The sequence below is a fragment of the Aulonocara stuartgranti genome, assembly GCF_965226115.1.
Source record: "Aulonocara stuartgranti genome assembly, chromosome: 9".
Classification (NCBI taxonomy): Eukaryota; Metazoa; Chordata; class Actinopteri; order Cichliformes; family Cichlidae; genus Aulonocara; species Aulonocara stuartgranti.
The window spans coordinates 13,904,080-13,931,706 of record NC_138960.1 but is presented as its reverse complement, the minus strand read 5'-3'; the positions used below and the strand labels follow the sequence as shown (position 1 = coordinate 13,931,706).

General features: G+C 41.0%; 3 protein-coding genes across 10 annotated transcripts in view; 2 read left to right on the top strand and 1 right to left on the bottom strand.

The window, feature by feature from the left end:
- Positions 1 to 27,627, bottom strand: part of LOC309714070 (uncharacterized protein) — a 277,839-nt gene that overhangs the window by 109,100 nt on the left and 141,112 nt on the right. The gene's annotated exons all lie outside the window — the stretch shown is intronic.
- Positions 1 to 27,627, top strand: part of LOC309714058 (uncharacterized protein) — a 93,862-nt gene that overhangs the window by 7,565 nt on the left and 58,670 nt on the right. For 2 of the 8 annotated variants that reach the window (XM_082546142.1, XM_082546140.1), the window contains exons 2-3: positions 1,741 to 1,846; positions 10,810 to 11,406. In XM_082546142.1, coding sequence (XP_082402268.1) covers positions 1,829 to 1,846; positions 10,810 to 11,406 — 615 coding nt within the window. In that variant the 5' untranslated portion in view covers positions 1,741 to 1,828. Of the gene's footprint in view, positions 1 to 141; positions 327 to 644; positions 1,195 to 1,262; positions 1,387 to 1,740; positions 1,847 to 10,809; positions 11,407 to 11,727; positions 12,697 to 27,627 lie in introns of those variants that run through there. The other 6 variants (XM_082546144.1, XM_082546143.1, XM_082546146.1 and 3 more) reach the window with 6 other exon arrangements.
- LOC309714056 (uncharacterized protein) lies at positions 17,626 to 25,246 on the top strand. Its single transcript, XM_082546137.1, has 4 exons — positions 17,626 to 17,780; positions 18,835 to 18,939; positions 21,704 to 22,636; positions 22,958 to 25,246. The coding sequence occupies exons 2-4, from the start codon at positions 18,922 to 18,924 to the stop codon at positions 23,648 to 23,650; spliced, it is 1,644 nt and encodes a 547-aa protein (XP_082402263.1). The 5' UTR covers positions 17,626 to 17,780; positions 18,835 to 18,921; the 3' UTR covers positions 23,651 to 25,246.

Sequence of the window (27,627 nt, the reverse complement as noted above, 5' to 3'; positions counted from 1 at the left end):
CACAATTGAAAGGTACAAATGTGTTGTGCATGACACGAATTCAAACGTGGTGCAGATGTGTGTCACAGGTTGATCTGGCTGTCGGCTGTGGCACTTGGCCAGAGGTGGCGCTGGTTGACTCGAGTCCATCATAGTGCACAAAGTAAACTGCTCGCTGTAGTTGTGAAGCAAAAACGCTGAATTCGGAGAAATAAACCGTGCGAGGGGAACGATAACGACGACAAGAGTCTCCCGATCGTTTACTCTTGCTCTCCTGTGAACAACGTCGGCGTGGTGTTAATTGTTTGCTGTTTTCGCAATCGCGTCGCGAATGAGGATATCACCAGGTAAACTCGCCACATTTTTAAACATTTTGTTGTTCAACAGCATCACGACTGACGGAGTGTGTTTGAGATAACCTCACAAGTGTCACAGGTGACACATTTGGCGTTTTTTTGCTTGTTTGTCGGTAGCAGCTCCTGAAGCGCAAGACTGCCACACATCTGTTCGACTAACGCCAGTTGATCTAAACGCCAGTAGATCTGGAACACCGTCCAGCCCCACGCATGGGGCGATCCGCAGTAGCTCGTTAAGGGAGATTTGCCGTGTTGTGGCGTTAACGTCATTTCAACAAGATTAACCCTGACAGCACTAGTGGGAACACAACGAATATGACTGCACATTTACGCCAACATCATCCTAGTGCAAAGACAAGTGGAAGCAGACAAAAACAACAAGCACGCTACTAACTTTACCCGAGTCATTTAGACAGCCGTTAGCACATGATCCTCCTTATGGGGACCTGGTATGTTTAATATGCTGCTGAGAATATAGCCCAGAAGAAGCGTATAGTATAGCTTTTATTTTGGAAAGAGCCATTTCTCTGTAATAAACTCTCTTTTCCAAAGATGAGTGATTCCTCAATCAGATACAGGGCTCGCAAAATCGCTAGCCCGACGTCCCGGGGCTAGCGATTTTTCCAGTCGGGCTACCAAAATCTATCTCTTCCCTGCCCGTCCGGCTATTGTAGGAAGGAAAAATATATGTCAATGCTTTTGCATTCTTTCGGAAATGTAGCTGGGTAATTATGTCATTGGCATCGGTGAGCCACTGTCAATATGTGACATATTGAAATCGCGTTTGAATTTGCGCTTGTTTTTTTGCTTTCACTTTGCAATCGCGTGAACTGTGTATAGAGAGCGACAGTACTGATTGGTGAGTGATGATAATTTGCGCACCAATTCCTCTGGCATCGTCTTATTAATCGTTAGACATTTGTTTAGAACTCTTACAGATGTTGAAGAAGCTCCTTTAAGCAATTACTGTGATGTTCCTCCACCTCCAAAGAAATGTCAGAAGTCCGAACCACAAAAGAAGCGCGTATTCTCGGAAAAGTAGTTGCAGGAGGTGAGCTGGCTTCAAACAAATGATGAACGCGCAGAGATGTGGTGTAGAATGTGCCGTGAAAATTTAATAAATGACAAATTAAAAAGGCATGAACATTTTTTTTTGGTATCGAAAAAATATCGAACCGTGACACCAAAGTATCGAACCGAACTGAACCGTGAATTTTGTGTATTGCTGCACCCCTAATAAATAAATATATATACTGCTAAATTTTGTATCGGTGCGCAAACCTTTTGTGTTTGTTTCCAATAAGTTGCCAAAAATGTGTTCTTTTAACTTGTCAGATGAACATATGAGACACTTTGACTCTTCAGTGCAGTGTGGAGCCAAACAAAGATCTGTTTTGTGTCCCAGCTGATCAGCAGGAGGAGAAGAGTCTGACGGAGCAGCAGAGGAACATTTTCAGCTACTTGGACTCAGCTCAGCCACTACAGAGGAAACAATGAGCTCAACACAGAAGGTGACAGACAGAGCAGGGCGATATGACCAAAAATATTTATCATGATATACATTTGAAAATTTGCGATAATGATATAACTGACGATATAATTGACGCTAGAGCTGGGCGATATGAGATTTTTTCATATCACGATATGTTTTTTTCATTTCAGGCGATAACGATATCTATCACGATATAAGCCAAATAACTATATTTGTAAGATTTAAATGTGCCGTTGCTCACAAGTAAAATGTGAAATAATCAGCAGCTTATTTAAATATTTATTTCCCATAATAAGTTCATCCATTAAGCGGACGCGAATGGATGGATGAAGTTCAACAGGGTAGATGTACTTAAGGAACATGAGACTTTTTCAGATAAATAAAGGCAAATATTGCAAACTACACAAAAGGCAGCCGCTAAAGCGTTTAAGTTTCAAAATAGAACAAACGAAACAGACTAAATTGTCAATTCCACTTAGAAACAAAATATTAATTCTAAAAATAAATCTTAGTTTGTTTTACAGAAGAACAGACAAAACTGACTAACTTTTGTCAATATCAAATAAACTGAGAACTAAAAGGAAATTCTCAATCTCTCCTTGTTGTATAGCTTAGCTTTTCAAACAGTTTTAACAGTTACTTTAGTCTGACAAAAGCCGAATGACGAATTAGCGCTTCCAGTCAGAGACTGAGGCTACATCCACGGGTATTTGTGAAAACGGAGATTTTCCGTTTTCGTTTTAAAAAATAATCCCGTCCACACATAAAGGGAGAAATGAAGGAAAACGCTGCTATGAACATGCCAAAGCAGCAGGTGGCGCTAGATTCCTAACCGTGCAGAAATGTTGGCCAATCAGAAGTCTAGAAGCCTCGGTGGGAAAAAGTAAACAAAGCTGCGGCATAGAAGCAGAACCGAGTCGTATGTGTGGAGGGACAGTAACTGTGTGTGTATGTAAGCATTTAAACACTGCAGAGAGTAGAATTAACAGTAACAGTATTGTAGAAATTCATTTCACCGAAACAATAACGTGGCGCACAGTGTGACGCATGCACCAGTTTATTGTATTTCCAGACTTGCTTTCGGCACAATTTACAGTGCACGCTACTCTGTTTTTTGTCAGACTTGAAATAGCCGAAATACCTTCACACTACGGAACTTCTATGGCTCTTCCGTTCGACAATCTCTCCGGCATTGGAACCATCATCTGTTTTCTCTTCGGTCACGCTCGGTTGATTTTTCTAGTCGGCACACTCATTTCCTCCATTATCCGCTGGCTCCATTACCCGCTGGCTGCTTCCCAAACAAACACACGTGCGGCTTGGCACTTGTGCTGTACGTAACAAGTCACGTGACGTGACGCTGCGGCTGTGATTGGTTCGGCTCTGTGCTACTTAATTTGGATTGGCTGACCTTTTTTTTTTTTTTTTTGTCTTTAGAGGACAAGAGCGGCGAGGTCTATCGCGATAGCTTAATTTCTCTATCGAGTAAAAGTTATATCGCGATACATATCGTTATCGTTCTATCGCCCAGCTCTAATTGACGCGAGACAAAATACTTTACAACTCCACAACTTTATTAGTGCAAAAAATCCCATCAATGTATTTTCACTTAAACAAACAGCTGGTTTTTATGTGTATTGAAGTTATATAAAAATTTAACAGTGCAAATGCAAATTCCTTGCTGACAGTTTAACCAAAACGTATTTCCAGTGGAAATTGGCCGACATTTGCTCCGAGGAATTTGCATTTGCACTGTTAATATTTTTGGTCATATCGCCCTGCTCTACTTTCATGTGTTACTGTTTAGGCTTAAATTGGTTTGATGTTTGGTGTAGAGATGGCACGATACCACTTTTTTATGTCCGATACTGATACCGTTATTATAAATTTGGATATCTGCCGATACCGATATGAATGCGATATAGTGTGTTTTTTAATCAATAAAACTGTTTTTTTAATATCTTGCTGCATTTTGTATAAGTTCATACTCAAGTTTAAATAAACAACAACACTAAAGCTATTCTGTTATACCTGTATGTAAAAAATACACTGCACCCAAAATATTTCATAGTTCAGCAAAACTGATCAATCTATTAACTTAAACCTACTCCATCCTTCCTATTCTGGTATTTTAAATAGTACTTACCGTATTTTCACGACCATAAGACGCACTGTACTAAAAGGCGCAGTCTCAGTTATGTGTGCCATTACTGTATTTAACACACACATAAGGCGCACTGGATCATAGGGCGCATACAAGTACCGTATGCGTATTTAAAAATAAAGCGGGAGCAAACCTGAGTTCGGTACCTTACTCACATTTCTATTACTGGTAATCGTCATCATCAACAACACACAAGCATACAAGTGTGCGTATTTAAAAATAAAGCAGGAGCAAAACAAAGTTTGGTACTCACATTTTTATCATCAATCGAACCCATCGAAGTCCTCATCCTCTGTGTCTGAATTGAACAGCTGCGCTAAATCTCCATCAAACATGCCAAGTTCACTTTCTTCACTGTCAGAGTCACTTTCCGTGCCGTGCGGCTCCTCGGAAATGATGCCGGCTTTTGCGAAAGCTCGAACAACAGTGCCAGCAGACATGTTAGCCCAAGCATCTACAATCCATTGGCAAATTGTGGCGTAACTCGCCCGGCGCTGCCTTCCACTCTTAGTGAAACTGTGGTCTCTATCGGTCATCCATCGCTCCCAGGCCGCTCACAGCCTTAGTTTGAACGGGCGGTTCACACTGATGTCCAGCGGTTGGAGTTCCTTTGTCAGGCCTCCCGGAATGACAGGAAGCTCACAGTTCATTTGTTTCACTAGTTTTTTCACATCGGCTGTGAGATGGGCACGCATAGAGTCACAGATCAACAGCGATGGTGATGCGTGGAAAAAACCACCTGGTCTCCTTACATACACCTCCCTCAGCCAGTCTTTCATCATTTCCTCATCCATCCAGCCCTTTTCATTTGCCTTAATGATGATTCCTGCTGGAAACTTCCCTTTAGGCAAAGTCTTTCGCTTAAAAATCACCATAGGCGGCAGTTTCTGTCCATTAGCATGGCAGCTAAGCACAACAGTGAAAGAAGACTTTTCGTGCCCCGTTGTGCGTATCGCCACCGTGTTGGTCCCCTTCTTCTCCACAGTGTGAATCACCAGGATGTCAAAAGTGAGCGGGACCTGGTCCATGTTTGTAATGTGGCTGGGCTGGATGTTTTTGTCGCCGATGTGTTTGCTGCAGTAGGAGCGGAAGATGGCCAGCTTTTCCTTATAATCCGCTGGAAGTTGCTGCGCTACCGTAGTCCTGGTCCTGATGGAAAAATGGCACCGTTTCATAAAACGAAAGCACCAAGACGGACCTCCTTGGAAATGTTCAATGTTCATCTCTTCAGCTAGTGAAACTGCTTTTAGCCGAATGGTGACCGTCGAAACGCTTCTCCCGCTCGTTCTTTGCTCGATGATCCACCGCTCGAGTCTTTCCTCCAACTCGGCCACACTTCACCCTTTAGCGTTCTCATGGTGTTCTCTACTACGTCCTCATTACAACACACAGGGCGCACTGCGCTATAGGGCGCGCCGTACTTTTTGAAGAAAATCTAAGACTTTTAAGTGCGCCTTATGGTCATGAAAATACGGTAGCAGAAATATTAAGCAACCTAACTAATAGGGTTGCAAACTCCCAGCAAAAAAAAAATAGGGAACCACACCCCACCTCATGATGCTTAATCAACGTAATCAACTTTAATTTGATGCAGTGTGGAAAAAAAATGCACAGAAATAAATTATTTTTCAAGAATAATTAAATAGATTCAACATCTTTCTTCAACAGAATTGCAGACTGCACAGATGGTATCTTCCCAAAGGAAAAAGTAGTATAGCTTACTAGGGTATATTAGACTTAACAGTTACTATATACAGTAATGGACTTCTATATATTTTACATCAGATTTAAACTTTGGGTGTAAGATTCAGATAATTAAAAGCTAGACATTTTAAAATAGAATAAGAAAGAAAAGTATGTCTTTGTGCCCCCTTTTCCCTGTTCATGCCCTATCGCCCCCCCTGGCTAAACTTTGCCAGATCCGCCCCTGCACTGTTACCAGCCGTCAGCTACGTAGAAAAAGATCCTGGTGTAGAAAGTAATATTAAATGAATTCAACAACAGCTTATCAAGGTTAAATGTGCTGCTGTTGTTCAGCCGCTGGTTTCCTCTTTCTGGTGCAAAGTGGGCCAAAAACAAACAAGAGAGACGGACTCACGACAGCAAAGCCGATCAGCTGATCATTAAGCAGTTTCACGATTGAAGTAGCAGCAAGAAGAGGCAGTCGCTCTGTTGTTAAGCTTAACGTGGGAATGCTTTACAAACATTCAGAGGCGGACTTACACACTTGCTTTACTTCTCTCTGGGATAACTTCATCGGAGATGAAATGCTGGTTTGAGGCTACAAATACACACAGCCACTCTATCACGTGAACACACTGCTCCGACGCCCTACGGTTATGAGCAGAGTTACGTGTCACAAGTTTTGTGAGGTGCTTTTTTGATATTTAATGGATCGGATTACATTTTTTATTTCTCTCCGATATCCGATCCAGTAATTTAGGTCAGTATCGGACCGATACGTAATATCGGATCGGTCCATCTCTAGTTTGGTGCCTTTTTCTTAATGTAAAAAAACCCTCAGGTTACAGACAAACTTAAACTCAGACCCCGCTGTCTCCAGGACTTATTCCCGTGAAAGAAAAACAAGACAACAGCGATCGATCGATTTACTTGCAGGTGAGGCAATCTCATTAGCACCCCCCCCCCCCAGAACCTCGAGAGGCTGGGGAGGGGGACAAAGAAATTCCTTTCACCACAGAGTTAAAACAATGTAGAGATGGTAGCATGGAAATGACAACATTTAACAATTCACTTTAACAGAACCAAGCTGGTCATTTTACCAGCTCAGCTCTAATTCATATGACAGATAATTTATGGTATAAACATCTAGATGATGGGAAAGTGGTATTCTTGGACTTCAGTGCTGCATTTGATTTGATAAATTTAGATCTTTTGATTGATAAACTAAAATGTTATTGATTTTCATCAGCTGCTCTGTGCATGATGAAAGGTTGCCTCACTTCTCTATTCAGTTTTCACTAACGATCTGCAATATGTCTTGGCTTAATCTTGGGTATGCCAATGATTCCACCATGTTTTATTCAGCCAGTGACAACTCTGAACTGATCAGCGTGTCACAACAAAATTTGCTGAATGTGTTTGACTGGATAAGTAAAAACATGATTTTAAATGTGTCTAAATCCAAATCTATGTTAATTAGAAGCAGATTAGTCAACAGCCCACAACTGAGTCTTTCCATAGCCAGTGTTAGAACACGTCACCCAGATGAAACTACTCGGCGTTACCATAAATCACCACCTTTCATGGTCTCAGCACATCGATTGTTTTTAAGAAAACGGGACAAGGCATAGCTATGGCTATGAAATGCTCTTTCTGTATCACTTCTTCAATTATGAAAGATGTCATTAATGCACTAGTAATGTCTCATCTGGAGTATTGTTCAATCATTTGGTCAGCAGCTAATAAGACAGATCTTAACAGACTTCAGTTAGTCCAGAATAAGGCGTCCAGATTAATGTTCATACTATACTAATTAAAAATGGACCGATCCTCGCCTCACAAAGTGCCCTACTTGGTATAACCCAGCTTTGCTTATCAGAGAAGTATGTGTCACTCGATAGAGCGGCTGTTGTCTGCGAGACCTGTCGGCGAACTGGTGGAGCATTTGGAGCCTCACTACATGCTTCCAAGCCGCAGCATTTTTAATCTTAATCTCTTCCATACTGAGGCGAAAAGGAAGCAATTTGTCCCGTACTTCAGCTAGAATGGGGGGGAAAAAAGACTCTGGAGTTAGTCTGTGTCCTTAAGCTGCAGCTGCCTCTTCTTCTCTCATGTTTTCTAAGTAGCTGACAGCTGGTAACTGTGCAGGGGCGGCTCTAGCAAAGCTTTGCCAGGGGGCAGGTATGGCATTAACAACTAAAGGGAGGCACAAAAAATACTTTTCTTTGTTATTTCATTTAAAGGACTAACTTTTAATAAATAATTATCTGAATCTTACAACCAAAGTGGTCATCTGATTAAATGTATAGAAATCCATTACTGTATATGGTAACTATTAAGTCTAATTTACACCCTGGTAAGCTAAAGTCCTTTTTTCTTTGGGAAGGTACCATCTGTGCAGTCTGCAATTCTGTTGAAGAAAGATGGTGAATCTATTTAATTATTGTAGAAACATAATTGATTATTTCTGTGCATTTGATGTACACGTGCATTAAATTAAAGTTGATTACATTGATTAAGCATCATGAGGTGGAGGGCGGGGGTGGTTGTGGGAGATTTTTGCTGGGAGTTGGCAACTCTATTAGTTAGCAGAAATATTAAACAACCTAAGTACTCTTTATAATACTAGAATAGGAAGGATGGTGCAGGTTTAAGTTTATTAGATTGATGTGTGTTGCTGAACTATAAAATATTTGAATAGAATAGAATTAAACTTTATTGTCATTGCACATGTCACAGGTACAGGGCAACGAAATGCAGTTTGCTTCCATCCAGAAGTGCTTTAGCCATGATATAGATATATTACAATATATATTAGCAATAATATAGATATGTAAGTATATTACAGAAATGGGTCTATTATGGAATGTTATAATGTACACAGTATGAAGTATGTTATGAATATGCTATAAGTATGTACAGGCTGTAGTGAGTACAAGCTATGAACAGAATATAAATATGAAAAACTATACAGAAATATGAGATATACAGCTATACAGAAATGAGAAATATGCAAGTTATAAACAGTTGTAGAATTAAAAATTATCGTATTTTACAGAATGATTATTTATACAGTGGTGCAGTTAAGATAAGTGAGATATGTGGATAATTTCTACAGAGGCTGTATAAAGTGCAAGTGGTTGTGAGTGGTGGTTCAGTCAATGTTATTATTGTGTGTTTGAGGGTACAGTTGTCCATTGTGTGTGTGTGTGTGTGTGTGTGTGTGTGTGTGTGTGTGTGTGTGTGTTTTCAGTCCGTGAGTTTAACGTGGGTCAGATGTCAGGAGGCAGAGTTCAGGAGTCTGACAGCTGTGGGGAAGAAGCTGTTCCGGTTCCTGGTGGTCTTAGTCCGGAGGCTCCTGTAGCGCCTCCCAGAGGGCAGGAGGGTGAAGAGTCCATGTGATGGGTGACTGGGGTCTTTGATGATTTTCCCAGCCCTTTTCAGACACCGCTTCCTATAGATGTCCTTTATGGCAGGAAGTGGTGCTCCGGCGATGCGCTGGGCAGTTTTCACAACCCTCTGCAACGCCTTCCGGTCCGAGGCAGAGCAGTTCCCGTACCAGACTGTTATACAGTTGGTCAGGATGCTCTCGATGGTGCAGCGATAAAAGTTCACCAGGATGTCTGAGGACAGGTGGTTCTTCCTCAGAGTCCTCAAGAAGAAGAGGCACTGGTGAGCCTTCTTGACCAGCTTGGAGCAGTTGGTCGTCCAGATGAGATCCTAGGAGATGTGGACTCCCAGGAACTTGAAGCTGCTCACACGCTCCACAGCCGTCCCCTTAATGTAGATGGGTGGATGTGGGTCAGCATTCCTCCTGTAGTCCACGATGAGCTCCTTGGTCTTCTCGGTGTTAAGCAGCAGGTTGCTTGTGTCGCACCACTCAGCCAGACCATCCACCTCCTCCCTGTAGACGGCCTCATCGTTGTCACTGATGAGGCCAATCACCGTGGTGTCATCTGCAAACTTAATGATGGTGTTAGAACCATCGGCAGGTCTGCAGTCGTGGGTGAAGAGGGAGTAGAGGAAAGGGCTCATTTGGTATAACGGAATAGCTTTAGTGTCTTGTTTTTAAAACTTGAGTATGAACTTATACAAAATGCAGCAAGATATTTATTTAAAAAACAGTTTTATTGATTACAAAAAACGCTATATCGGATTCATATCGGTATCGGCAGATATCCATATGATATCGGAATCAGTATTGGGCATTAAAAAGTGGCATCGTGCCATCTCTAATACTAATATCGATAATGCATTATCAGCTTTCTTGGCTTCCTGTACAGGCTAAAATATTCTATGGCTTGTAGTTATAAAGAAAGCAATTCTGTTAAACACGCCACATTTATTTTTGCTCAGCTGCAGTATCCAGATGAAATACATAATGATATTACACGATTTTCAACAAACTGCAATTTAGTAAATGCTCGAGTTAAAAGTAACTTTTTGTAAAACTGTTATATTTAGAGCAACTTTCAGGTGGAATAAATTGCCTTATAAAATTAGAGAATTAGCTACTATTCAAAACTTCAATGAACATTTAAAGCCGATTTACAGAACTTTTAGTTGTTGTAATATTGTAAGAGATTTGTTTTGGAAATTTCTGTAATGTGCCTCCGTGTTATTGATATTGTTGTTGTTATTGTTGTTGTAGTTATTATTGATTGCTTATATTTTAATTGTGAAACCTCACTGTGGATGTAAGAGCCAAATTATGTGGATATCTTGAATCCACTTTATTGTATAATATTTTATGTGATTGTATTTGATGGAAGACGAGCAACATCTGTTGTGGAAGCTAATGGGGTTCTTCTTGAATAAACAAACATAGGATTTATTATCACTGAATAATTGTGTGTGTGTGTGTGTGTGTGTGTGTGTGTGTGTGTGTGTGTGTGTACAATCAGGAGGGATGGGCATGATTTTAGTGTTTAAACAATCATGAATTATTTTTAACAGCAGGTTGGATGTAATGTGTTAGAACTACCAGCAGGTGGGGATAAGAGACCTTTAAGGTGTTTGGTGCCACACTCCACCTTCAGGTTTAAAACTAGTGTTAATGGAGGGAGTTTGAAGGTTGAGTTTGTTCCACGACTGCATTTCACTCACTGCCTCTGTTTGTATCTCTGTCACTGCAGGACCAACATGGAGCGAGAAGTCAGCGCTCTCAGGAGGCCGACAAACCTCACAGAAGAAAGAGAGACAAAAAACACACCTGTGACGAGTGTGGGAAGGATTTTACTGTGAGGGCTTCACTAAAACGTCATCAGGTCATCCACACTGGAGAGAAACCGTTCAGCTGTGACTTGTGTGGAAAGTCTTTTTCCTTGAAGGATGTTCTAAAAAACCACCAACTCATCCACAGTGGAGTTAAAGCGTACAGCTGTGATCAGTGTGGCAGAGCTTTTACTCGCAGTAGCAGCTTACAGAGTCATCTAGTTACCCACTCTGGAATTAAGGCATACAGCTGTGACATCTGTGGAAAAACTTTCAGCCACAGAGGGTACCGAAATGTACACCTACGCATTCACACCAGACATGATGTGTACTGCTGTGAACAGTGTGGCAAATACTTTGCTACAGACACACAGTTACAACGCCACATGTTTACCCACACTGAGGAGAGACCTTATAAATGTGACCTGTGTGAGAAGACTTTTAAAGCTCCACATGACCTGAGACTACACCAACAGATCCACACCAGAAAGAGACTCAACAAGTGCAGTTACTGTGAGGTATGTATTTATATTGTTATCTTGTCATTTTAGCCTGACTGTTTGGAACAACTCTGCTCATTAAACTGTGTTAGCATGTTAGCAATTCTACTGCATGGAAAAGCAGCTCTGAGTGATTATTCAGATTTTCATGTCAGTTATGATTTTAGTATTACTGTAGTATTATGGTGGTAGTATTGTAGTTATTGCAGCCCAGTAAACTGTGTTAACTGAAACAGTAAAATGTAATTGGACGTCTGCAGAGATGCTCTTTATTTCAGGCGACGTTCAGGATAAAAGTGTTGAAGGACTGACTTACACTGTCTTTGTGTCTTTGTTTAGAAGCAGAGTGACACAGATGGATCCAGTTCTCAACCCTGTCATCACTGTGGTGGTGGGAAAGACTTTCGTTGTGACCTCTGTGGAAAAACTTTCAGTTGGCAACAGAACCTAAAAAGACATCAACGTAAACACACTGGAGAAGAACTGAAATACTGCAAAGAATGTGGGAGTAGCTTCCCCACATCAACTGAGTTAAAACAACATGAACTGATTCACAGTGGGGTTAAAAAGCACCTCTGTGATCAGTGTGGGTCATCCTTCACCTCTGCAGGTCAGCTTAAAACACACAAACGAGTCCACACAGGAGAGAAACCATACAAGTGCAGACACTGTGACAAAAGCTTCTCACATTCATGTAGTCGTAACAGGCATGAATGTGCACACATGGAAGGAAACTACAGCTGTGACCAGTGTGACAAGAGCTTCAGGAATCTCAGTTCATACTCCGAACACAAACGATCCCACGTTACTAATAAACTGTTTCACTGTTACCAATGTGCCCAAACATTCACCTCATTGTCTGCTCTGTGCAAACATCAGCGTGATCACTCAGGGCTGGAATCACTCCCATCACTGGATCACAGTGAATCTGAAGAGACAGAAAGATCCTCTGGTTTCAGTGTCAGACTCAAAAAGCTTGAGATCAGGCTCCACAGAGTTCAGATAGAATCATTTAAACTTGTGTTGAACTGAACTGGTTGCTGGGCTGAACTTCTACATAATACAGATTTACATGGGATCTTATTTTCTGTCATTTTACTGAGTCAGTTTTGTCCTTTTTTCTCTGTCCTGGTTTTGCTCGTCTGTAAATAACTGAAACTCAGTCAAATAGTTCATTGTTCTCCAGCAAAACGTTTTGGAAACTCATGTTTAACCTTTCAAACTCTGACATGTTTTAGCACACAAGGCTTCATCGGGGAGTTCACTCATGATTGGACCATGAGAATAAAGGTTTTTAGTTCTTTCAAAGAGAGTCTTGGAGGTGTTTGATGTTTCTGTTTTTTCTGAAACCACCTGAAAGAAAAACTATTTTTCTTGCTTTATGTAGTGTAGAAGTTTTTAATGTTTCTTCATCTGTGATGTTCTTGAATGTGTTCACATGAAGATGGTACAAATAAACTGTCCTTTTAGCTCCTAATTTATTCATTATTTATGGATGTAGCACAGCAGCAGTTTCTTGATTAACACATGGAGGGCTCGGGATCTGATGGTAAATAATGTTTTGTGTCCTTGTACACATCATACAGCTCAGCTGTTCCACAGATGTCAGGTTTACACAGTGGGATGGTTTGTAAGAACGCAGCTCTCCTGTGGATAAATCCTTACTCTTAGCCTCAGGACCTCACACAGTCCCAGCAGATTCGGTCAGAAGATTTACCGTAATTGTCGGGCTATAAGCCGCTACTTTTTGCACAAGCTTTGAACCGTGCGGCTTTTAGTCAGGTGCGGCTTTTCTATGGATTGTCCATGAGCGGATTTGTTTTGTTTGTTCCGCTGTTGTTGTACGGCACTACGTTGCCTGGCGGAAGGATCGGGGTTCAAGAGTGGTATGTTGGTCACATGTCCATCCGCCAGGCAACGTAGTGCCGTACGAAGTAGCGCGAAAAACAAACTTCAAATTAGCGCTACGCGTTCAGCTGGAGGCGTGGATGATGAGCGGCGATAAACTTGCAAAAAGCAAGTTATGCCCAACTCCACCAGTGGATTCTGACAGCGTGGAAAAGTGTGAAAACATCCATGATCACCAACGGATTTCGAAGGGCTGGACTGCTGCATGATGGAGAGGAGGACACCGCCACGGCCCTTCTGAGGGTGTTCGACTCTGACACTGACAACGAGGATTTGTTTGGTTTTGAAAGTGACAACGAAGGAAAGAAGCTGAGAGTGTATGGAGTGGATGACGAAGCCACCCTGAGCCTGTTCGTTTCCGACACTGGAGGAGAGGACTTTGGTGGTTTTAGTGCGCAGGAAAAAGAGAAAGATGGTGAATGACTGACTTTTCTTCTTGTTAAAGCCTACTTGTAATTACCGCTACTTGTACATATACCTAAAAAGTTATGCAAATATGTACCCATAACTTGTTTTTCAAAATATTAATAAAAGGCGTGTCTCCAAATAGCCATCTCTTTCCTGACAATTTGCTTTGTGCATATTCTCTTACATATGATAAGTCAACATTGAAACACCTGCGGCTTTTAGTCAGGTGCGGCTAATGTATGTACAAAACAGGATTTTCCCCTGATTTTAGCTTGTGCGGCTAATATTCAGGTGCGCTCTGTAGTCCGGGAAATACGGTATACCTTTTTCATTTCTATATGATTCTTCTTGCATCTAAACAAAGATGAAGATGATGATGATGAGTCGTTTATGAAAAAAGAAGCAAAAAACAATATTGTTGTGTGAGGATTTTTATGGCAAATTTTGTGCATCAATGTTTTTGTACATGAAAAGGTTGAAAGGATGCAAAGGAGGAGGAGGGCACAAGAGCTCAGCACGTGATACTGACTGGAAGCAACACAGCTGCTGTTGACAAAGCAGCAGAGTCAGATATGAATGTGTATTGAATTCATCGTGTAAATATACCAGATTTATCCACATACGCTAGTTTTCACCCTTTTTTTTACTTTCAGTAAGTTTACTTTTAGTTTATTTTTACTTTCTTAAGACGCGGGAGAATCTGATTCATCATGATTGAGCATTTCATTAAAGTAATGTTTAAAAGACATTTCTCGTTTGTTCTTTCAGCTGCAGCCTCGCTGGTGTTTAACTGTCTGACAGTAAAGAAGATAAAAGATACGTGCAAACACAAACACATGAAAAGTATTTGCAGAAAAGCTTAAAGCTCTTGTTTGTCTTTTTTTTTGTTCCAGTCATCGCCAACATGGCAAAGATGTGAAGCTGCCTTCCTGCTACAGTATCTCCTTACATACATTTGCTCATATCGTGGGAATTCTTATAGAGTGTCTTTCTTTGACCATGTCTCACTGTGTTTTATTCTTGACGTTGCATTTGAGTCTTTCATGACTCTATTTTAACTTATATTAAAATGGATGGATGTCTAGACGGACCCCCTGAATTAATCATCTGAAATCTTTTTATTCCTTTATTCCACTTCTTTCACGCATTTCTGTGAATCCAAATTTATATATAGATTACGAAACACACATATACTCATATCTTTACAGTTTGTTAATATCTTCATAGTCTCCAATAATGTTACACCCCAGTGCTTTCATCTGAACCCCAAGTGTCATTGTCTTTGAAAAAGCACAGAGTATAATGCATCTATTTTGCAAAAATAAATAATAATACAATAAATGTTGAAAGACTTTCAAAAGGGTACCCTGTATTTCCCTTCGTCGTATCGTACAAATAGAGATAATATAATGATCTGAGGAACAATTGTCAATAAGCAGAGAAGTTATTAAAATATTAATGCAAGACATGGAAGCAGGTGTTGTTGTTCCTAAATTAGGAACAATATTTTAAAATTACTTCACAATTCTTCTTGCACTTCATATTGTTACAAACTATCAGAATGTAAAGAAAGTCAGAAAATGGACAACCTCAGCTTATAAAACTGCTTCTTCTTTTTTAACCACAAACCACTGGATCAATTTCAAGTGTTTTCCACTTGATTTTTATTTTATCATAAAACACTGCAGAGATGCAAAGAAATAATCATTATAACAGTGTGCAAATGCTCCACGTTATACTGTGTGTCAGAGCTATAGAAGCACTTTAGGAAACTCCTGCATAACTGCGGTGTGCACAGTCCACATTGCACAGTGACAGCACAAAGACCCACACAGCTGGATTTGGATATTTAACATTCTTTCAGTAAAAATTAAATCCTGCATGAGTCCATGAATATCTGGCATTAATCATATGAAAGCCTCTGCTGTAGCACCCTGTCATCCATTCATCCAAGAGATGTAACCAAGATACTTCCTCTATTAGATAATTATTAGATAATCATTTTTGAAAAATAATCTGTAACATCAGATTAATTTCAGATTTTTAATGTCAGATTTTACACGGTCAGGTGTAGCAGAGTTTAACTCAGAAACTTAAACTTTAACTCAAAACGTATTTTAAATAAATTTCAAACAAGCCATCATGATAAAGGGAATGTGTGCAGTTTTGGTGCTCCGTAAGTTCTGTGCTGAACAGCATGGCTGACTCTTCGTATCTACTATTGCCTCCACAGTCTGAGCCATTATGACCAATTATGGAGTCCACCGCCAGCTCACGCTTTTTTGAGGTTATGTCAAAAGGTTTCTTGGAAATAAACACGGACTATTTGTTTAGGCAGTCTGTCAATGGGCTCAGTCAGTAGTCACGTTGTCTTATTACAATGAACACATGCAGTGTAGTTTATTTTGAGTTAATCCAGCCTTCTGCCTGCAAGAAATCTTTAGTGCAGTATGTAATCTGCTTCTGAAAATGGCTCCCAGCAAGAAGAATTTCTTCTTTCAGCTCTAATCCGTGAAAAAAAGACAAAAAATACTTGGTTGGTCTGTTCATTGTCACCGCTCTGGTGTCAGGTGTACATGATTGGAGGATTTGGGGTTGGGTTCTCTGCTCATTCATCACTGCAGATTTTAGTTAGATTTGTTTGTCCCTGGGAACTGTGGGAACCGTAAATTACATTTTGGATGTAAACAAAAAGAAGAGCGTGAAGGGGTGTGAAGAAAAACAGATTTTAAACTTTGTTTTTTAACTGGACTCTGGTGCCATCCTGTGGCTGCTATGAAGCAAAAGTGAAGTAATGGAAATTAAAAAAAATGTTCTCAGTTTTCCTTGTTTGCCAAACTTCTCTCTAAAAACCAAGTCTGTTCCCTGTGTTTTTATTACAGTCTCTACAGTGTGAGATAATAAAAGGAGGATGTTGAAGGCAGCACCGCACTATACACACTATACAATTTTTTCATAACAGATGAGTTTTGGTTTTGTTTGGCTTTTTTGGGAGGGGGTGTTTTTTTTTTATTATTCCCACCTATGCTTCTATTTTCTATATTTAAAAAAACAACAGGAGTTATGCAGGTTTACTATGATCAAAACTTCAGACTCACAGTGAAACATCATGCTGTGTAACACTATACACCAGTGTAAAGTTCAGGAAAGTTTCTTCATGGTTCAGAGGCTGCTCGGCAGAGGATGATTTATTGATTGATTGATTGAATCTTTATTTTGAACATGTTGAAAAAGTATAAAAAAATAGAATTAAAAGAGACAAATGAACAAAGCAAACAAAAGGAAAACGAGCAACCACAACTCCAAATAACGTCCATGTTCAAAAAGGAGCAGGAAGAAGCATAAGCTTATTTAATCCCACCCCTTTTCCACTATCTAGTATCAATAGACTACAGAAATACCTCCTTGCAATTACATTATATGTTATGTGTAATTTTTGTGATTTAAAGACGTGTGTGAAATGGGTTGTTATGATTGGTCAGAAAATGTGATGACGGTTGCCTTTTTATAAAGAGTAGCCTTTCCTTTTTGCCAGCGGTCGTGGCCGCTAAAGAGCGTTTCCCTGAGCCTTAAAACTGCAAAGACGGCACGGCGCTGTCACACCACCTGTGTGTAATTCCCCTGTGTTTCTCTGTGTATTTAAGTCGTGTCCTCCGTCATTGTAGTTGCTGGTCTGTCTGTTCACCATGTCTCATCCGTGTGTTCTCCCTGCTGTCCATCGTTATTCTCCTCTGCTCGTTCTCATTCAGGTTTGTGCTCTGTAGTTTAGTTGTTTTCCAGTGTAGTTTAGTTCGAGCTCCATTTGCTGTTTGTCCATATTTATTTCGTGTTCAATAAACCACCTTCACTTCTCCACTACTGCCTGCGATTGGATCCTCATTCATTATTTTCACACGGCTTATCTCACTCGCCGTGACAGGTACGTTGTAAATGAAGCTTCAGACGTCACTAATCACGTGACTCTGGCCAAACGAATCAAGCCTCGACACAGTGCTTCTGACGCAGCGTGTTGAGTTTTCTGACACACACCGGAGCGTCAGCTTCAAGCGGACCATCACTACCTCTCACATCTAAAGGTAAGTGTCAAGGTAACTTTGAACTGAGTTCAGTCAATCTTGAGTTTTTCGAAGTTTTCTGAATGAAGTTTTCTGTTGCTCTCTGTGAGAGGAAACCGTTAAAGGCGAGGCTCTCCAGAGTGTAGCAAAACAGGAAACAGCATCTGTGTGTGTGTGTGCGTGTGTGTGCGCGTGTGTGTGTGCGTGTGTGCGCGTGTGTGTGTGTGTGTGTGTGTGTGTGTGCGTGCGTGCGTGTGTGTGCGTGTGTGTGTGTGTGTGTGTAAGTGTGCAAACGAATAGTTTAGAAGTGGAAGTGAGCCACGAGTATGGAAAGGTTAAGTTTCGTGAGTTGTTTTTCTCACCACTGATCACGCGCTCAACACTACAGATACTTGCATCACATGCAGGGCTGGACTGGTCCAAAAAATCGGCCCACCAAAAACGTGACGTCATTCAGGGGTAAAATCGCAAAGGATTCTGGGAACTTGTGGCAAGAGGTACTAGCGCCTGCAGGCTTTCAATTGAACTCAATTACACAGCGATAAAAAGAAACACAAAAAATGGCAAGAAGCTGTTGTATTATTAACTGCAATAGCCGGTGTTGTGCCAAAAACTGATTGCTCGTATTTGAATTGCTATAAGTAACTTGTTGGGCTGTAATATGTGAAACATGTCAAATGCATCCCTCATGGATGACATAAAGTCATCTCGGCCCACTGGGCAAATTCCCGGTATAACCGATGGCCAGTCCAGCTATGATCACACGCGCGCTCTCAAGCATCAGTATTGTACAATTCTGGGCATCACGTGATTTGAGGGTGTTCCCATATAACACGTGTGTATGTGTATATTGGTGTGTCAGCCCACTGGGCATTTGAGTCTAATAACAGGCCTCAGTCTCTCCTGCTATACTGCTAAATTTTGTATCGATGCTCAAACCTTTTGTGCTTGTTTCCAATAAGTTGCCCACCTCGGGAAGCAAAAATGTGTTCTTTTACTTGTCAGGTGAACATATGAGACACTTTGACTCTTCAGTGCAGTGTGGAGCCTAACAAAGATCCGCTTTGTGTCCCAGGTGATCAGCAGGAGGAGAAGAGTCTGACGGAGAGCAGAGGAACATTTTCAGCTACTTGGACTCAGCTCAGCCACTACAGAGGAAACAATGAGCTCAACACAGAAGGTGACAGACAGAGCAGGGCGATATGACCAAAAATATTTATCACGATATACATTTGAAAATTTGCGATAACGATGTAGCTGATGATATAATTGACGCGAGACAAAATACTTTACAACTCCACAACTTTATTAGTGCAAAAAATCCCATCAATGTATTTTCACTTAAACAAGCAGCTGTTTTTTATGTGTATTGAAGTTATAAAACAATTTAACAGTGCAAATACAAATTCCTTGCTGACAGTTTAACCAAAAGGCATTTCCAGTGGAAATTGGCCGACATTTGCTCCGAGGAATTTGCATTTGCACTGTTAATATTTTTGGTCATATCGCCCTGCTCTACGTTCATGTGTTACTGTTTAGGCTTAAATTGGTTTGATGTTTGGTGCCTTTTTCTTAATGTAAAAAAATCCTCAGGTTACAATCAGATGAGAAGCTGGGGAGGGGGACAAAGAAATTCCTTTGACCACAGAGTTAAAACAATGTAGAGATGGTAGCATAAAAATGAGGTAGCTCCATGCCCTCCTGGGTTTTAAATGCACCTTAGAACACACATGCATCAACACTACATATGAGCGGGTGGAGGGAGGTTTTGGAGTCTTCTCACACCCCCGTTCTCTGCGACCTGCTGGAGCGGGGGGCCGGGAGGAGGAGTTGGCCGTCCAACTGGGGTCTGGAGTGTGGGGCCTCCCTGCTGCTGCGGAGTCGGGGCGGTCTACCTCTCCCCACCGCAGGGAAAAAAGGGTAACACCACCTGGGTCTGGGTGCAGTTTCCCCCTCCAGGGGCCTAGATCCGGGGCTTAGAGTACGCTTGGGGAGTGTGATTGTGTGTACGGTGTCTCTCTATGTCTGTCTCCACGTCGGTTGAGTGTTGAGTAATTGCATATGAGAGCATGAGGGTGGGAATGGATGTTTGTATCTGTGTGTGCCTGTTTGTCTGTGTCTATATGTCAGGTTGGGTATCAGACGCCACCTCTCTGGGGACATCTCAGGCCCTCCAAGGTTTGGAGGCCTATCTCCCCCCACCACTTCCCCTGCCAGTGGCAGACGCCGTCAGACATCAGTGCGTTGGTGGTTCTTTGTGTCCGGGGATGGGCTTCCAGGTACACACCGGCTCACTCCTTGGTGGTTGCTTATCTGGGCCTGGAGCCTGGGGCTCGCTCGGGCCACTTCGGGGGTGGGGTGTCCTCGGCCTCTTGGCCTGGGGCTCGGTCACTCAGGCACAGCTGGCTGCCGGCGGAACTCACGGGCGCGTCACTGCAACCCCCCCTGGCTTCTGCTCCGTGGCTGCTGGGTGAGCCCTCATCTGGGACTCTCCTCAGCTCTTTCTGGGATAGTGGCACAGCTGCCCCTCTGTGGGTCTTCCTTGGTCTCTTGTGTTCTGGGGGCCTCTGGATGTCTGGAGTTTTTGATCTCCTCCATACCTGCTTCATGCCCTGGATGACGGGGCTGTGGCCCCCCCACACCCTCTAGCAGATCATTACATGAAGGAACCTTTTAAAAAACAAGCGCGTCCATGCTCACAGGTGTACACACGGGTGATCACACACACAAACTACACCCTTTTTGGCTCCTACCTCAAAGCACACTGTGCACTGTCGATATTATGTGCTGCACAATAATGTTTAATATTTAGTACTTACTGTCATATTCCCATATATCATCATGATGTTGTTTATTGTATTGCTCTCGTTTTCTTCTGCTTGTTTTCTTTTTTTCTTTCTCAACAGATGATCCAGGTGATCGATATATGTATTTTTTTGTCTGCTTATTTAGTTGGTTTTTGTTTTTTTGCCCTTTATCCCCGTCCCTCTTCTCCGCTGTTTTTCCCCCTCTTCCTTTCTCCCTTTTCTTTTCCTCATTCAAGTCTGTCCTGTATCTAGCAAGTGAAAATAAATAAATAAATAAAATAAACAATAAAAGGTGAATCAAATGGACCATCACAGCCTTGCCGTAATGGTCCATTTGATAAAGTAAATCCGTTGGGCATCTTTCATCGCCTTTAGACAATAATTCTGATGGCAAAAGAACCAAACGGGACAGGCAAAAAAAAAGAAACTTTTTGTAAAACTGTTATATTTAGAGCAACTTTTAAGTGGAATAAATTGCCTTATAAAATTAGAGAATTAGCAACTATTCAAACCTTCAATGAACATTTAAACACCGATTTAGAGAACTTTTAGTTGTTGTAATATTGTAAGAGATGATTTGTTTTTTGTCTAATGTGCCTCAATGTTATTGATATTATTATTATTGTTATTATTGATTGCTTATATTTTAATTGTGAAACCTCACTGTGGATGTAAGAGGCAAATTATGTTGATATCTTGAATCCACTTTATTGTATAATATTTTATGTGATTGTGTTTGACGGTAGACGAGCAACATGGAAGCTAATGGGGTTCCTTTTGAATAAACAAATAAACAAACATAGGATTTATTATCACTGAACAAACAACGTGTGTGTGTGTGTGTGTGTGTGTGTGTGTGTGTGTGTGTGTGTGTGTGTGTGTGTGTGTGTGTGTGTGTAATCAGGAGGGATGGGCATGATTTTAGTGTTTTTAAAAAGTCATGAATTATTTTTAACAGCAGGTTGGATGTAATGTGTTAGAACTACCAGCAGGTGGGGATAAGAGACCTTTAAGGTGTTTGGTGCCACACTCCACCTTCAGGTTTAAAACTAGTGTTAATGGAGGGAGTTTGAAGGTTGAGTTTGTTCCACGACTGCATTTCACTCACTGCCTCTGTTTGTATCTCTGTCACTGCAGGACCAACATGGAGCGAGAAGTCAGCGCTCTCAGGAGGCCGACAAACCTCAACCAAGAAAGAGAGAGAAAAAACACACCTGTGACGAGTGTGGGAAGGAGTTTGCTAGGAAGTCTACACTAAAACATCATCAGGTCATCCACACTGGAGAGAGACCGTTCAGCTGTGACTTGTGTGGAAAGTCTTTTTCCTGGAAGGATTCCCTAAAAAAACACCAACTCATCCACAGTGGAGTTAAAGCGTACAGCTGTGATCAGTGTGGCAGAGCTTTTACTCGCAGTAGCTACTTACAGAGTCATCTAGTTACCCACTCTGGAATTAAGGCATATAGCTGTGACGAGTGTGGGAAGGATTTTACTGTGAGGGCTGAACTAAAACGTCATCAGCAGATCCACACTGGAGAGAGACCGTTTAGCTGTGACTTGTGTGGAAAGTCTTTTTCCAGGAAGGGTCACCTAAAAACACACCATCTCATCCACAGTGGAGTTAAAGCGTACAGCTGTGATCAGTGTGGCAGAGCTTTTACTCACAGTAGCAGCTTACAGAATCATCTAGTTACCCACTCTGGAATTAAGGCATACAGCTGTGATCAGTGTGGCAAAGCTTTTAATCGCAGTAGCCACTTACAGAGTCATCTAGTTACCCACTCTGGAATTAAGGCATACAGCTGTGACATCTGTGGAAAAACTTTCAGCCAGAGAGGGTACCGAAATATACACCTACGCATTCACACCAGACATGATGTGTACTGCTGTGAACAGTGTGGCAAAGAGTTTATAACTCACACACAGTTGCAACATCACACGTTTTCCCACACTGAGGAGAGACCTTATAAATGTGACCTGTGTGAGAAGACTTTTAAATCTCCACATTACCTGAGACGACACCAACAGATCCACACCAGAAAGAGACTCTACAAGTGCAGTTACTGTGAGGTATGTATTTATATTGTTATCTTGTCATTTTAGCCTGACTGTTTGGAACAACTCTGCTCATTAAACTGTGTTAGCATGTTAGCAATTCTACTGCATGGAAAAGCAGCTCTGAGTGATTATTCAGATTTTCATGTCAGTTATGATTTTAGTATTACTGTAGTATTATGGTGGTAGTATTGTAGTTATTGCAGCCCAGTAAACTGTGTTAACTGAAACAGTAAAATGTAATTGGACGTCTGCAGAGATGCTCTTTATTTCAGGCGACGTTCAGGATAAAAGTGTTGAAGGACTGACTTACACTGTCTTTGTGTCTTTGTTTAGAAGCAGAGTGACACAGATGGATCCAGTTCTCAACCCTGTCATCACTGTGGTGGTGGGAAAGACTTTCGTTGTGACCTCTGTGGAAAAACTTTCAGTTGGCAACAGAACCTAAAAAGACATCAACGTAAACACACTGGAGAAGAACTGAAATACTGCAAAGAATGTGGGAGTAGCTTCCCCACATCAACTGAGTTAAAACAACATGAACTGATTCACAGTGGGGTTAAAAAGCACCTCTGTGATCAGTGTGGGTCATCCTTCACCTCTGCAGGTCAGCTTAAAACACACAAACGAGTCCACACAGGAGAGAAACCATACAAGTGCAGACACTGTGACAAAAGCTTCTCACATTCATGTAGTCGTAACAGGCATGAATGTGCACACATGGAAGGAAACTACAGCTGTGACCAGTGTGACAAGAGCTTCAGGAATCTCAGTTCATACTCCGAACACAAACGATCCCACGTTACTAATAAACTGTTTCACTGTTACCAATGTGCCCAAACATTCACCTCATTGTCTGCTCTGTGCAAACATCAGCGTGATCACTCAGGGCTGGAATCACTCCCATCACTGGATCACAGTGAATCTGAAGAGACAGAAAGATCCTCTGGTTTCAGTGTCAGACTCAAAAAGCTTGAGATCAGGCTCCACAGAGTTCAGATAGAATCATTTAAACTTGTGTTGAACTGAACTGGTTGCTGGGCTGAACTTCTACATAATACAGATTTACATGGGATCTTATTTTCTGTCATTTTACTGAGTCAGTTTTGTCCTTTTTTCTCTGTCCTGGTTTTGCTCGTCTGTAAATAATTGAAACTCAGTCAAATAGTTCATTGTTCTCCAGCAAAACGTTTTGGAAACTCATGTTTAACCTTTTAAACTCTGACATGTTTTAGCACACAAGGCTTCATCGGGGAGTTCACTCATGATTGGACCATGAGAATAAAGGTTTTTAGTTCTTTCAAAGAGAGTCTTGGAGGTGTTTGATGTTTCTGTTTTTTCTGAAACCACCTGAAAGAAAAACTATTTTTCTTGCTTTATGTAGTGTAGAAGTTTTTAATGTTTCTTCATCTGTGATGTTCTTGAATGTGTTCACATGAAGATGGTACAAATAAACTGTCCTTTTAGCTCCTAATTTATTCATTATTTATGGATGTAGCACAGCAGCAGTTTCTTGATTAACACATGGAGGGCTCGGGATCTGATGGTAAATAATGTTTTGTGTCCTTGTACACATCATACAGCTCAGCTGTTCCACAGATGTCAGGTTTACACAGTGGGATGGTTTGTAAGAACGCAGCTCTCCTGTGGATAAATCCTTACTCTTAGCCTCAGGACCTCACACAGTCCCAGCAGATTCGGTCAGAAGATTTACCGTAATTGTCGGGCTATAAGCCGCTACTTTTTGCACAAGCTTTGAACCGTGCGGCTTTTAGTCAGGTGCGGCTTTTCTATGGATTGTCCATGAGCGGATTTGTTTTGTTTGTTCCGCTGTTGTTGTACGGCACTACGTTGCCTGGCGGAAGGATCGGGGTTCAAGAGTGGTATGTTGGTCACATGTCCATCCGCCAGGCAACGTAGTGCCGTACGAAGTAGCGCGAAAAACAAACTTCAAATTAGCGCTACGCGTTCAGCTGGAGGCGTGGATGATGAGCGGCGATAAACTTGCAAAAAGCAAGTTATGCCCAACTCCACCAGTGGATTCTGACAGCGTGGAAAAGTGTGAAAACATCCATGATCACCAACGGATTTCGAAGGGCTGGACTGCTGCATGATGGAGAGGAGGACACCGCCACGGCCCTTCTGAGGGTGTTCGACTCTGACACTGACAACGAGGATTTGTTTGGTTTTGAAAGTGACAACGAAGGAAAGAAGCTGAGAGTGTATGGAGTGGATGACGAAGCCACCCTGAGCCTGTTCGTTTCCGACACTGGAGGAGAGGACTTTGGTGGTTTTAGTGCGCAGGAAAAAGAGAAAGATGGTGAATGACTGACTTTTCTTCTTGTTAAAGCCTACTTGTAATTACCGCTACTTGTACATATACCTAAAAAGTTATGCAAATATGTACCCATAACTTGTTTTTCAAAATATTAATAAAAGGCGTGTCTCCAAATAGCCATCTCTTTCCTGACAATTTGCTTTGTGCATATTCTCTTACATATGATAAGTCAACATTGAAACACCTGCGGCTTTTAGTCAGGTGCGGCTAATGTATGTACAAAACAGGATTTTCCCCTGATTTTAGCTTGTGCGGCTAATATTCAGGTGCGCTCTGTAGTCCGGGAAATACGGTATACCTTTTTCATTTCTATATGATTCTTCTTGCATCTAAACAAAGATGAAGATGATGATGATGAGTCGTTTATGAAAAAAGAAGCAAAAAACAATATTGTTGTGTGAGGATTTTTATGGCAAATTTTGTGCATCAATGTTTTTGTACATGAAAAGGTTGAAAGGATGCAAAGGAGGAGGAGGGCACAAGAGCTCAGCACGTGATACTGACTGGAAGCAACACAGCTGCTGTTGACAAAGCAGCAGAGTCAGATATGAATGTGTATTGAATTCATCGTGTAAATATACCAGATTTATCCACATACGCTAGTTTTCACCCTTTTTTTTACTTTCAGTAAGTTTACTTTTAGTTTATTTTTACTTTCTTAAGACGCGGGAGAATCTGATTCATCATGATTGAGCATTTCATTAAAGTAATGTTTAAAAGACATTTCTCGTTTGTTCTTTCAGCTGCAGCCTCGCTGGTGTTTAACTGTCTGACAGTAAAGAAGATAAAAGATACGTGCAAACACAAACACATGAAAAGTATTTGCAGAAAAGCTTAAAGCTCTTGTTTGTCTTTTTTTTTGTTCCAGTCATCGCCAACATGGCAAAGATGTGAAGCTGCCTTCCTGCTACAGTATCTCCTTACATACATTTGCTCATATCGTGGGAATTCTTATAGAGTGTCTTTCTTTGACCATGTCTCACTGTGTTTTATTCTTGACGTTGCATTTGAGTCTTTCATGACTCTATTTTAACTTATATTAAAATGGATGGATGTCTAGACGGACCCCCTGAATTAATCATCTGAAATCTTTTTATTCCTTTATTCCACTTCTTTCACGCATTTCTGTGAATCCAAATTTATATATAGATTACGAAACACACATATACTCATATCTTTACAGTTTGTTAATATCTTCATAGTCTCCAATAATGTTACACCCCAGTGCTTTCATCTGAACCCCAAGTGTCATTGTCTTTGAAAAAGCACAGAGTATAATGCATCTATTTTGCAAAAATAAATAATAATACAATAAATGTTGAAAGACTTTCAAAAGGGTACCCTGTATTTCCCTTCGTCGTATCGTACAAATAGAGATAATATAATGATCTGAGGAACAATTGTCAATAAGCAGAGAAGTTATTAAAATATTAATGCAAGACATGGAAGCAGGTGTTGTTGTTCCTAAATTAGGAACAATATTTTAAAATTACTTCACAATTCTTCTTGCACTTCATATTGTTACAAACTATCAGAATGTAAAGAAAGTCAGAAAATGGACAACCTCAGCTTATAAAACTGCTTCTTCTTTTTTAACCACAAACCACTGGATCAATTTCAAGTGTTTTCCACTTGATTTTTATTTTATCATAAAACACTGCAGAGATGCAAAGAAATAATCATTATAACAGTGTGCAAATGCTCCACGTTATACTGTGTGTCAGAGCTATAGAAGCACTTTAGGAAACTCCTGCATAACTGCGGTGTGCACAGTCCACATTGCACAGTGACAGCACAAAGACCCACACAGCTGGATTTGGATATTTAACATTCTTTCAGTAAAAATTAAATCCTGCATGAGTCCATGAATATCTGGCATTAATCATATGAAAGCCTCTGCTGTAGCACCCTGTCATCCATTCATCCAAGAGATGTAACCAAGATACTTCCTCTATTAGATAATTATTAGATAATCATTTTTGAAAAATAATCTGTAACATCAGATTAATTTCAGATTTTTAATGTCAGATTTTACACGGTCAGGTGTAGCAGAGTTTAACTCAGAAACTTAAACTTTAACTCAAAACGTATTTTAAATAAATTTCAAACAAGCCATCATGATAAAGGGAATGTGTGCAGTTTTGGTGCTCCGTAAGTTCTGTGCTGAACAGCATGGCTGACTCTTCGTATCTACTATTGCCTCCACAGTCTGAGCCATTATGACCAATTATGGAGTCCACCGCCAGCTCACGCTTTTTTGAGGTTATGTCAAAAGGTTTCTTGGAAATAAACACGGACTATTTGTTTAGGCAGTCTGTCAATGGGCTCAGTCAGTAGTCACGTTGTCTTATTACAATGAACACATGCAGTGTAGTTTATTTTGAGTTAATCCAGCCTTCTGCCTGCAAGAAATCTTTAGTGCAGTATGTAATCTGCTTCTGAAAATGGCTCCCAGCAAGAAGAATTTCTTCTTTCAGCTCTAATCCGTGAAAAAAAGACAAAAAATACTTGGTTGGTCTGTTCATTGTCACCGCTCTGGTGTCAGGTGTACATGATTGGAGGATTTGGGGTTGGGTTCTCTGCTCATTCATCACTGCAGATTTTAGTTAGATTTGTTTGTCCCTGGGAACTGTGGGAACCGTAAATTACATTTTGGATGTAAACAAAA

Coding starts and splice junctions, on each gene's coding strand:
- LOC309714056 (XM_082546137.1), top strand. Junction 22,637..22,957: donor ACAAGTGCAGTTACTGTGAG/GTATGTATTTAT, acceptor GTCTTTGTTTAG/AAGCAGAGTGACACAGATGG.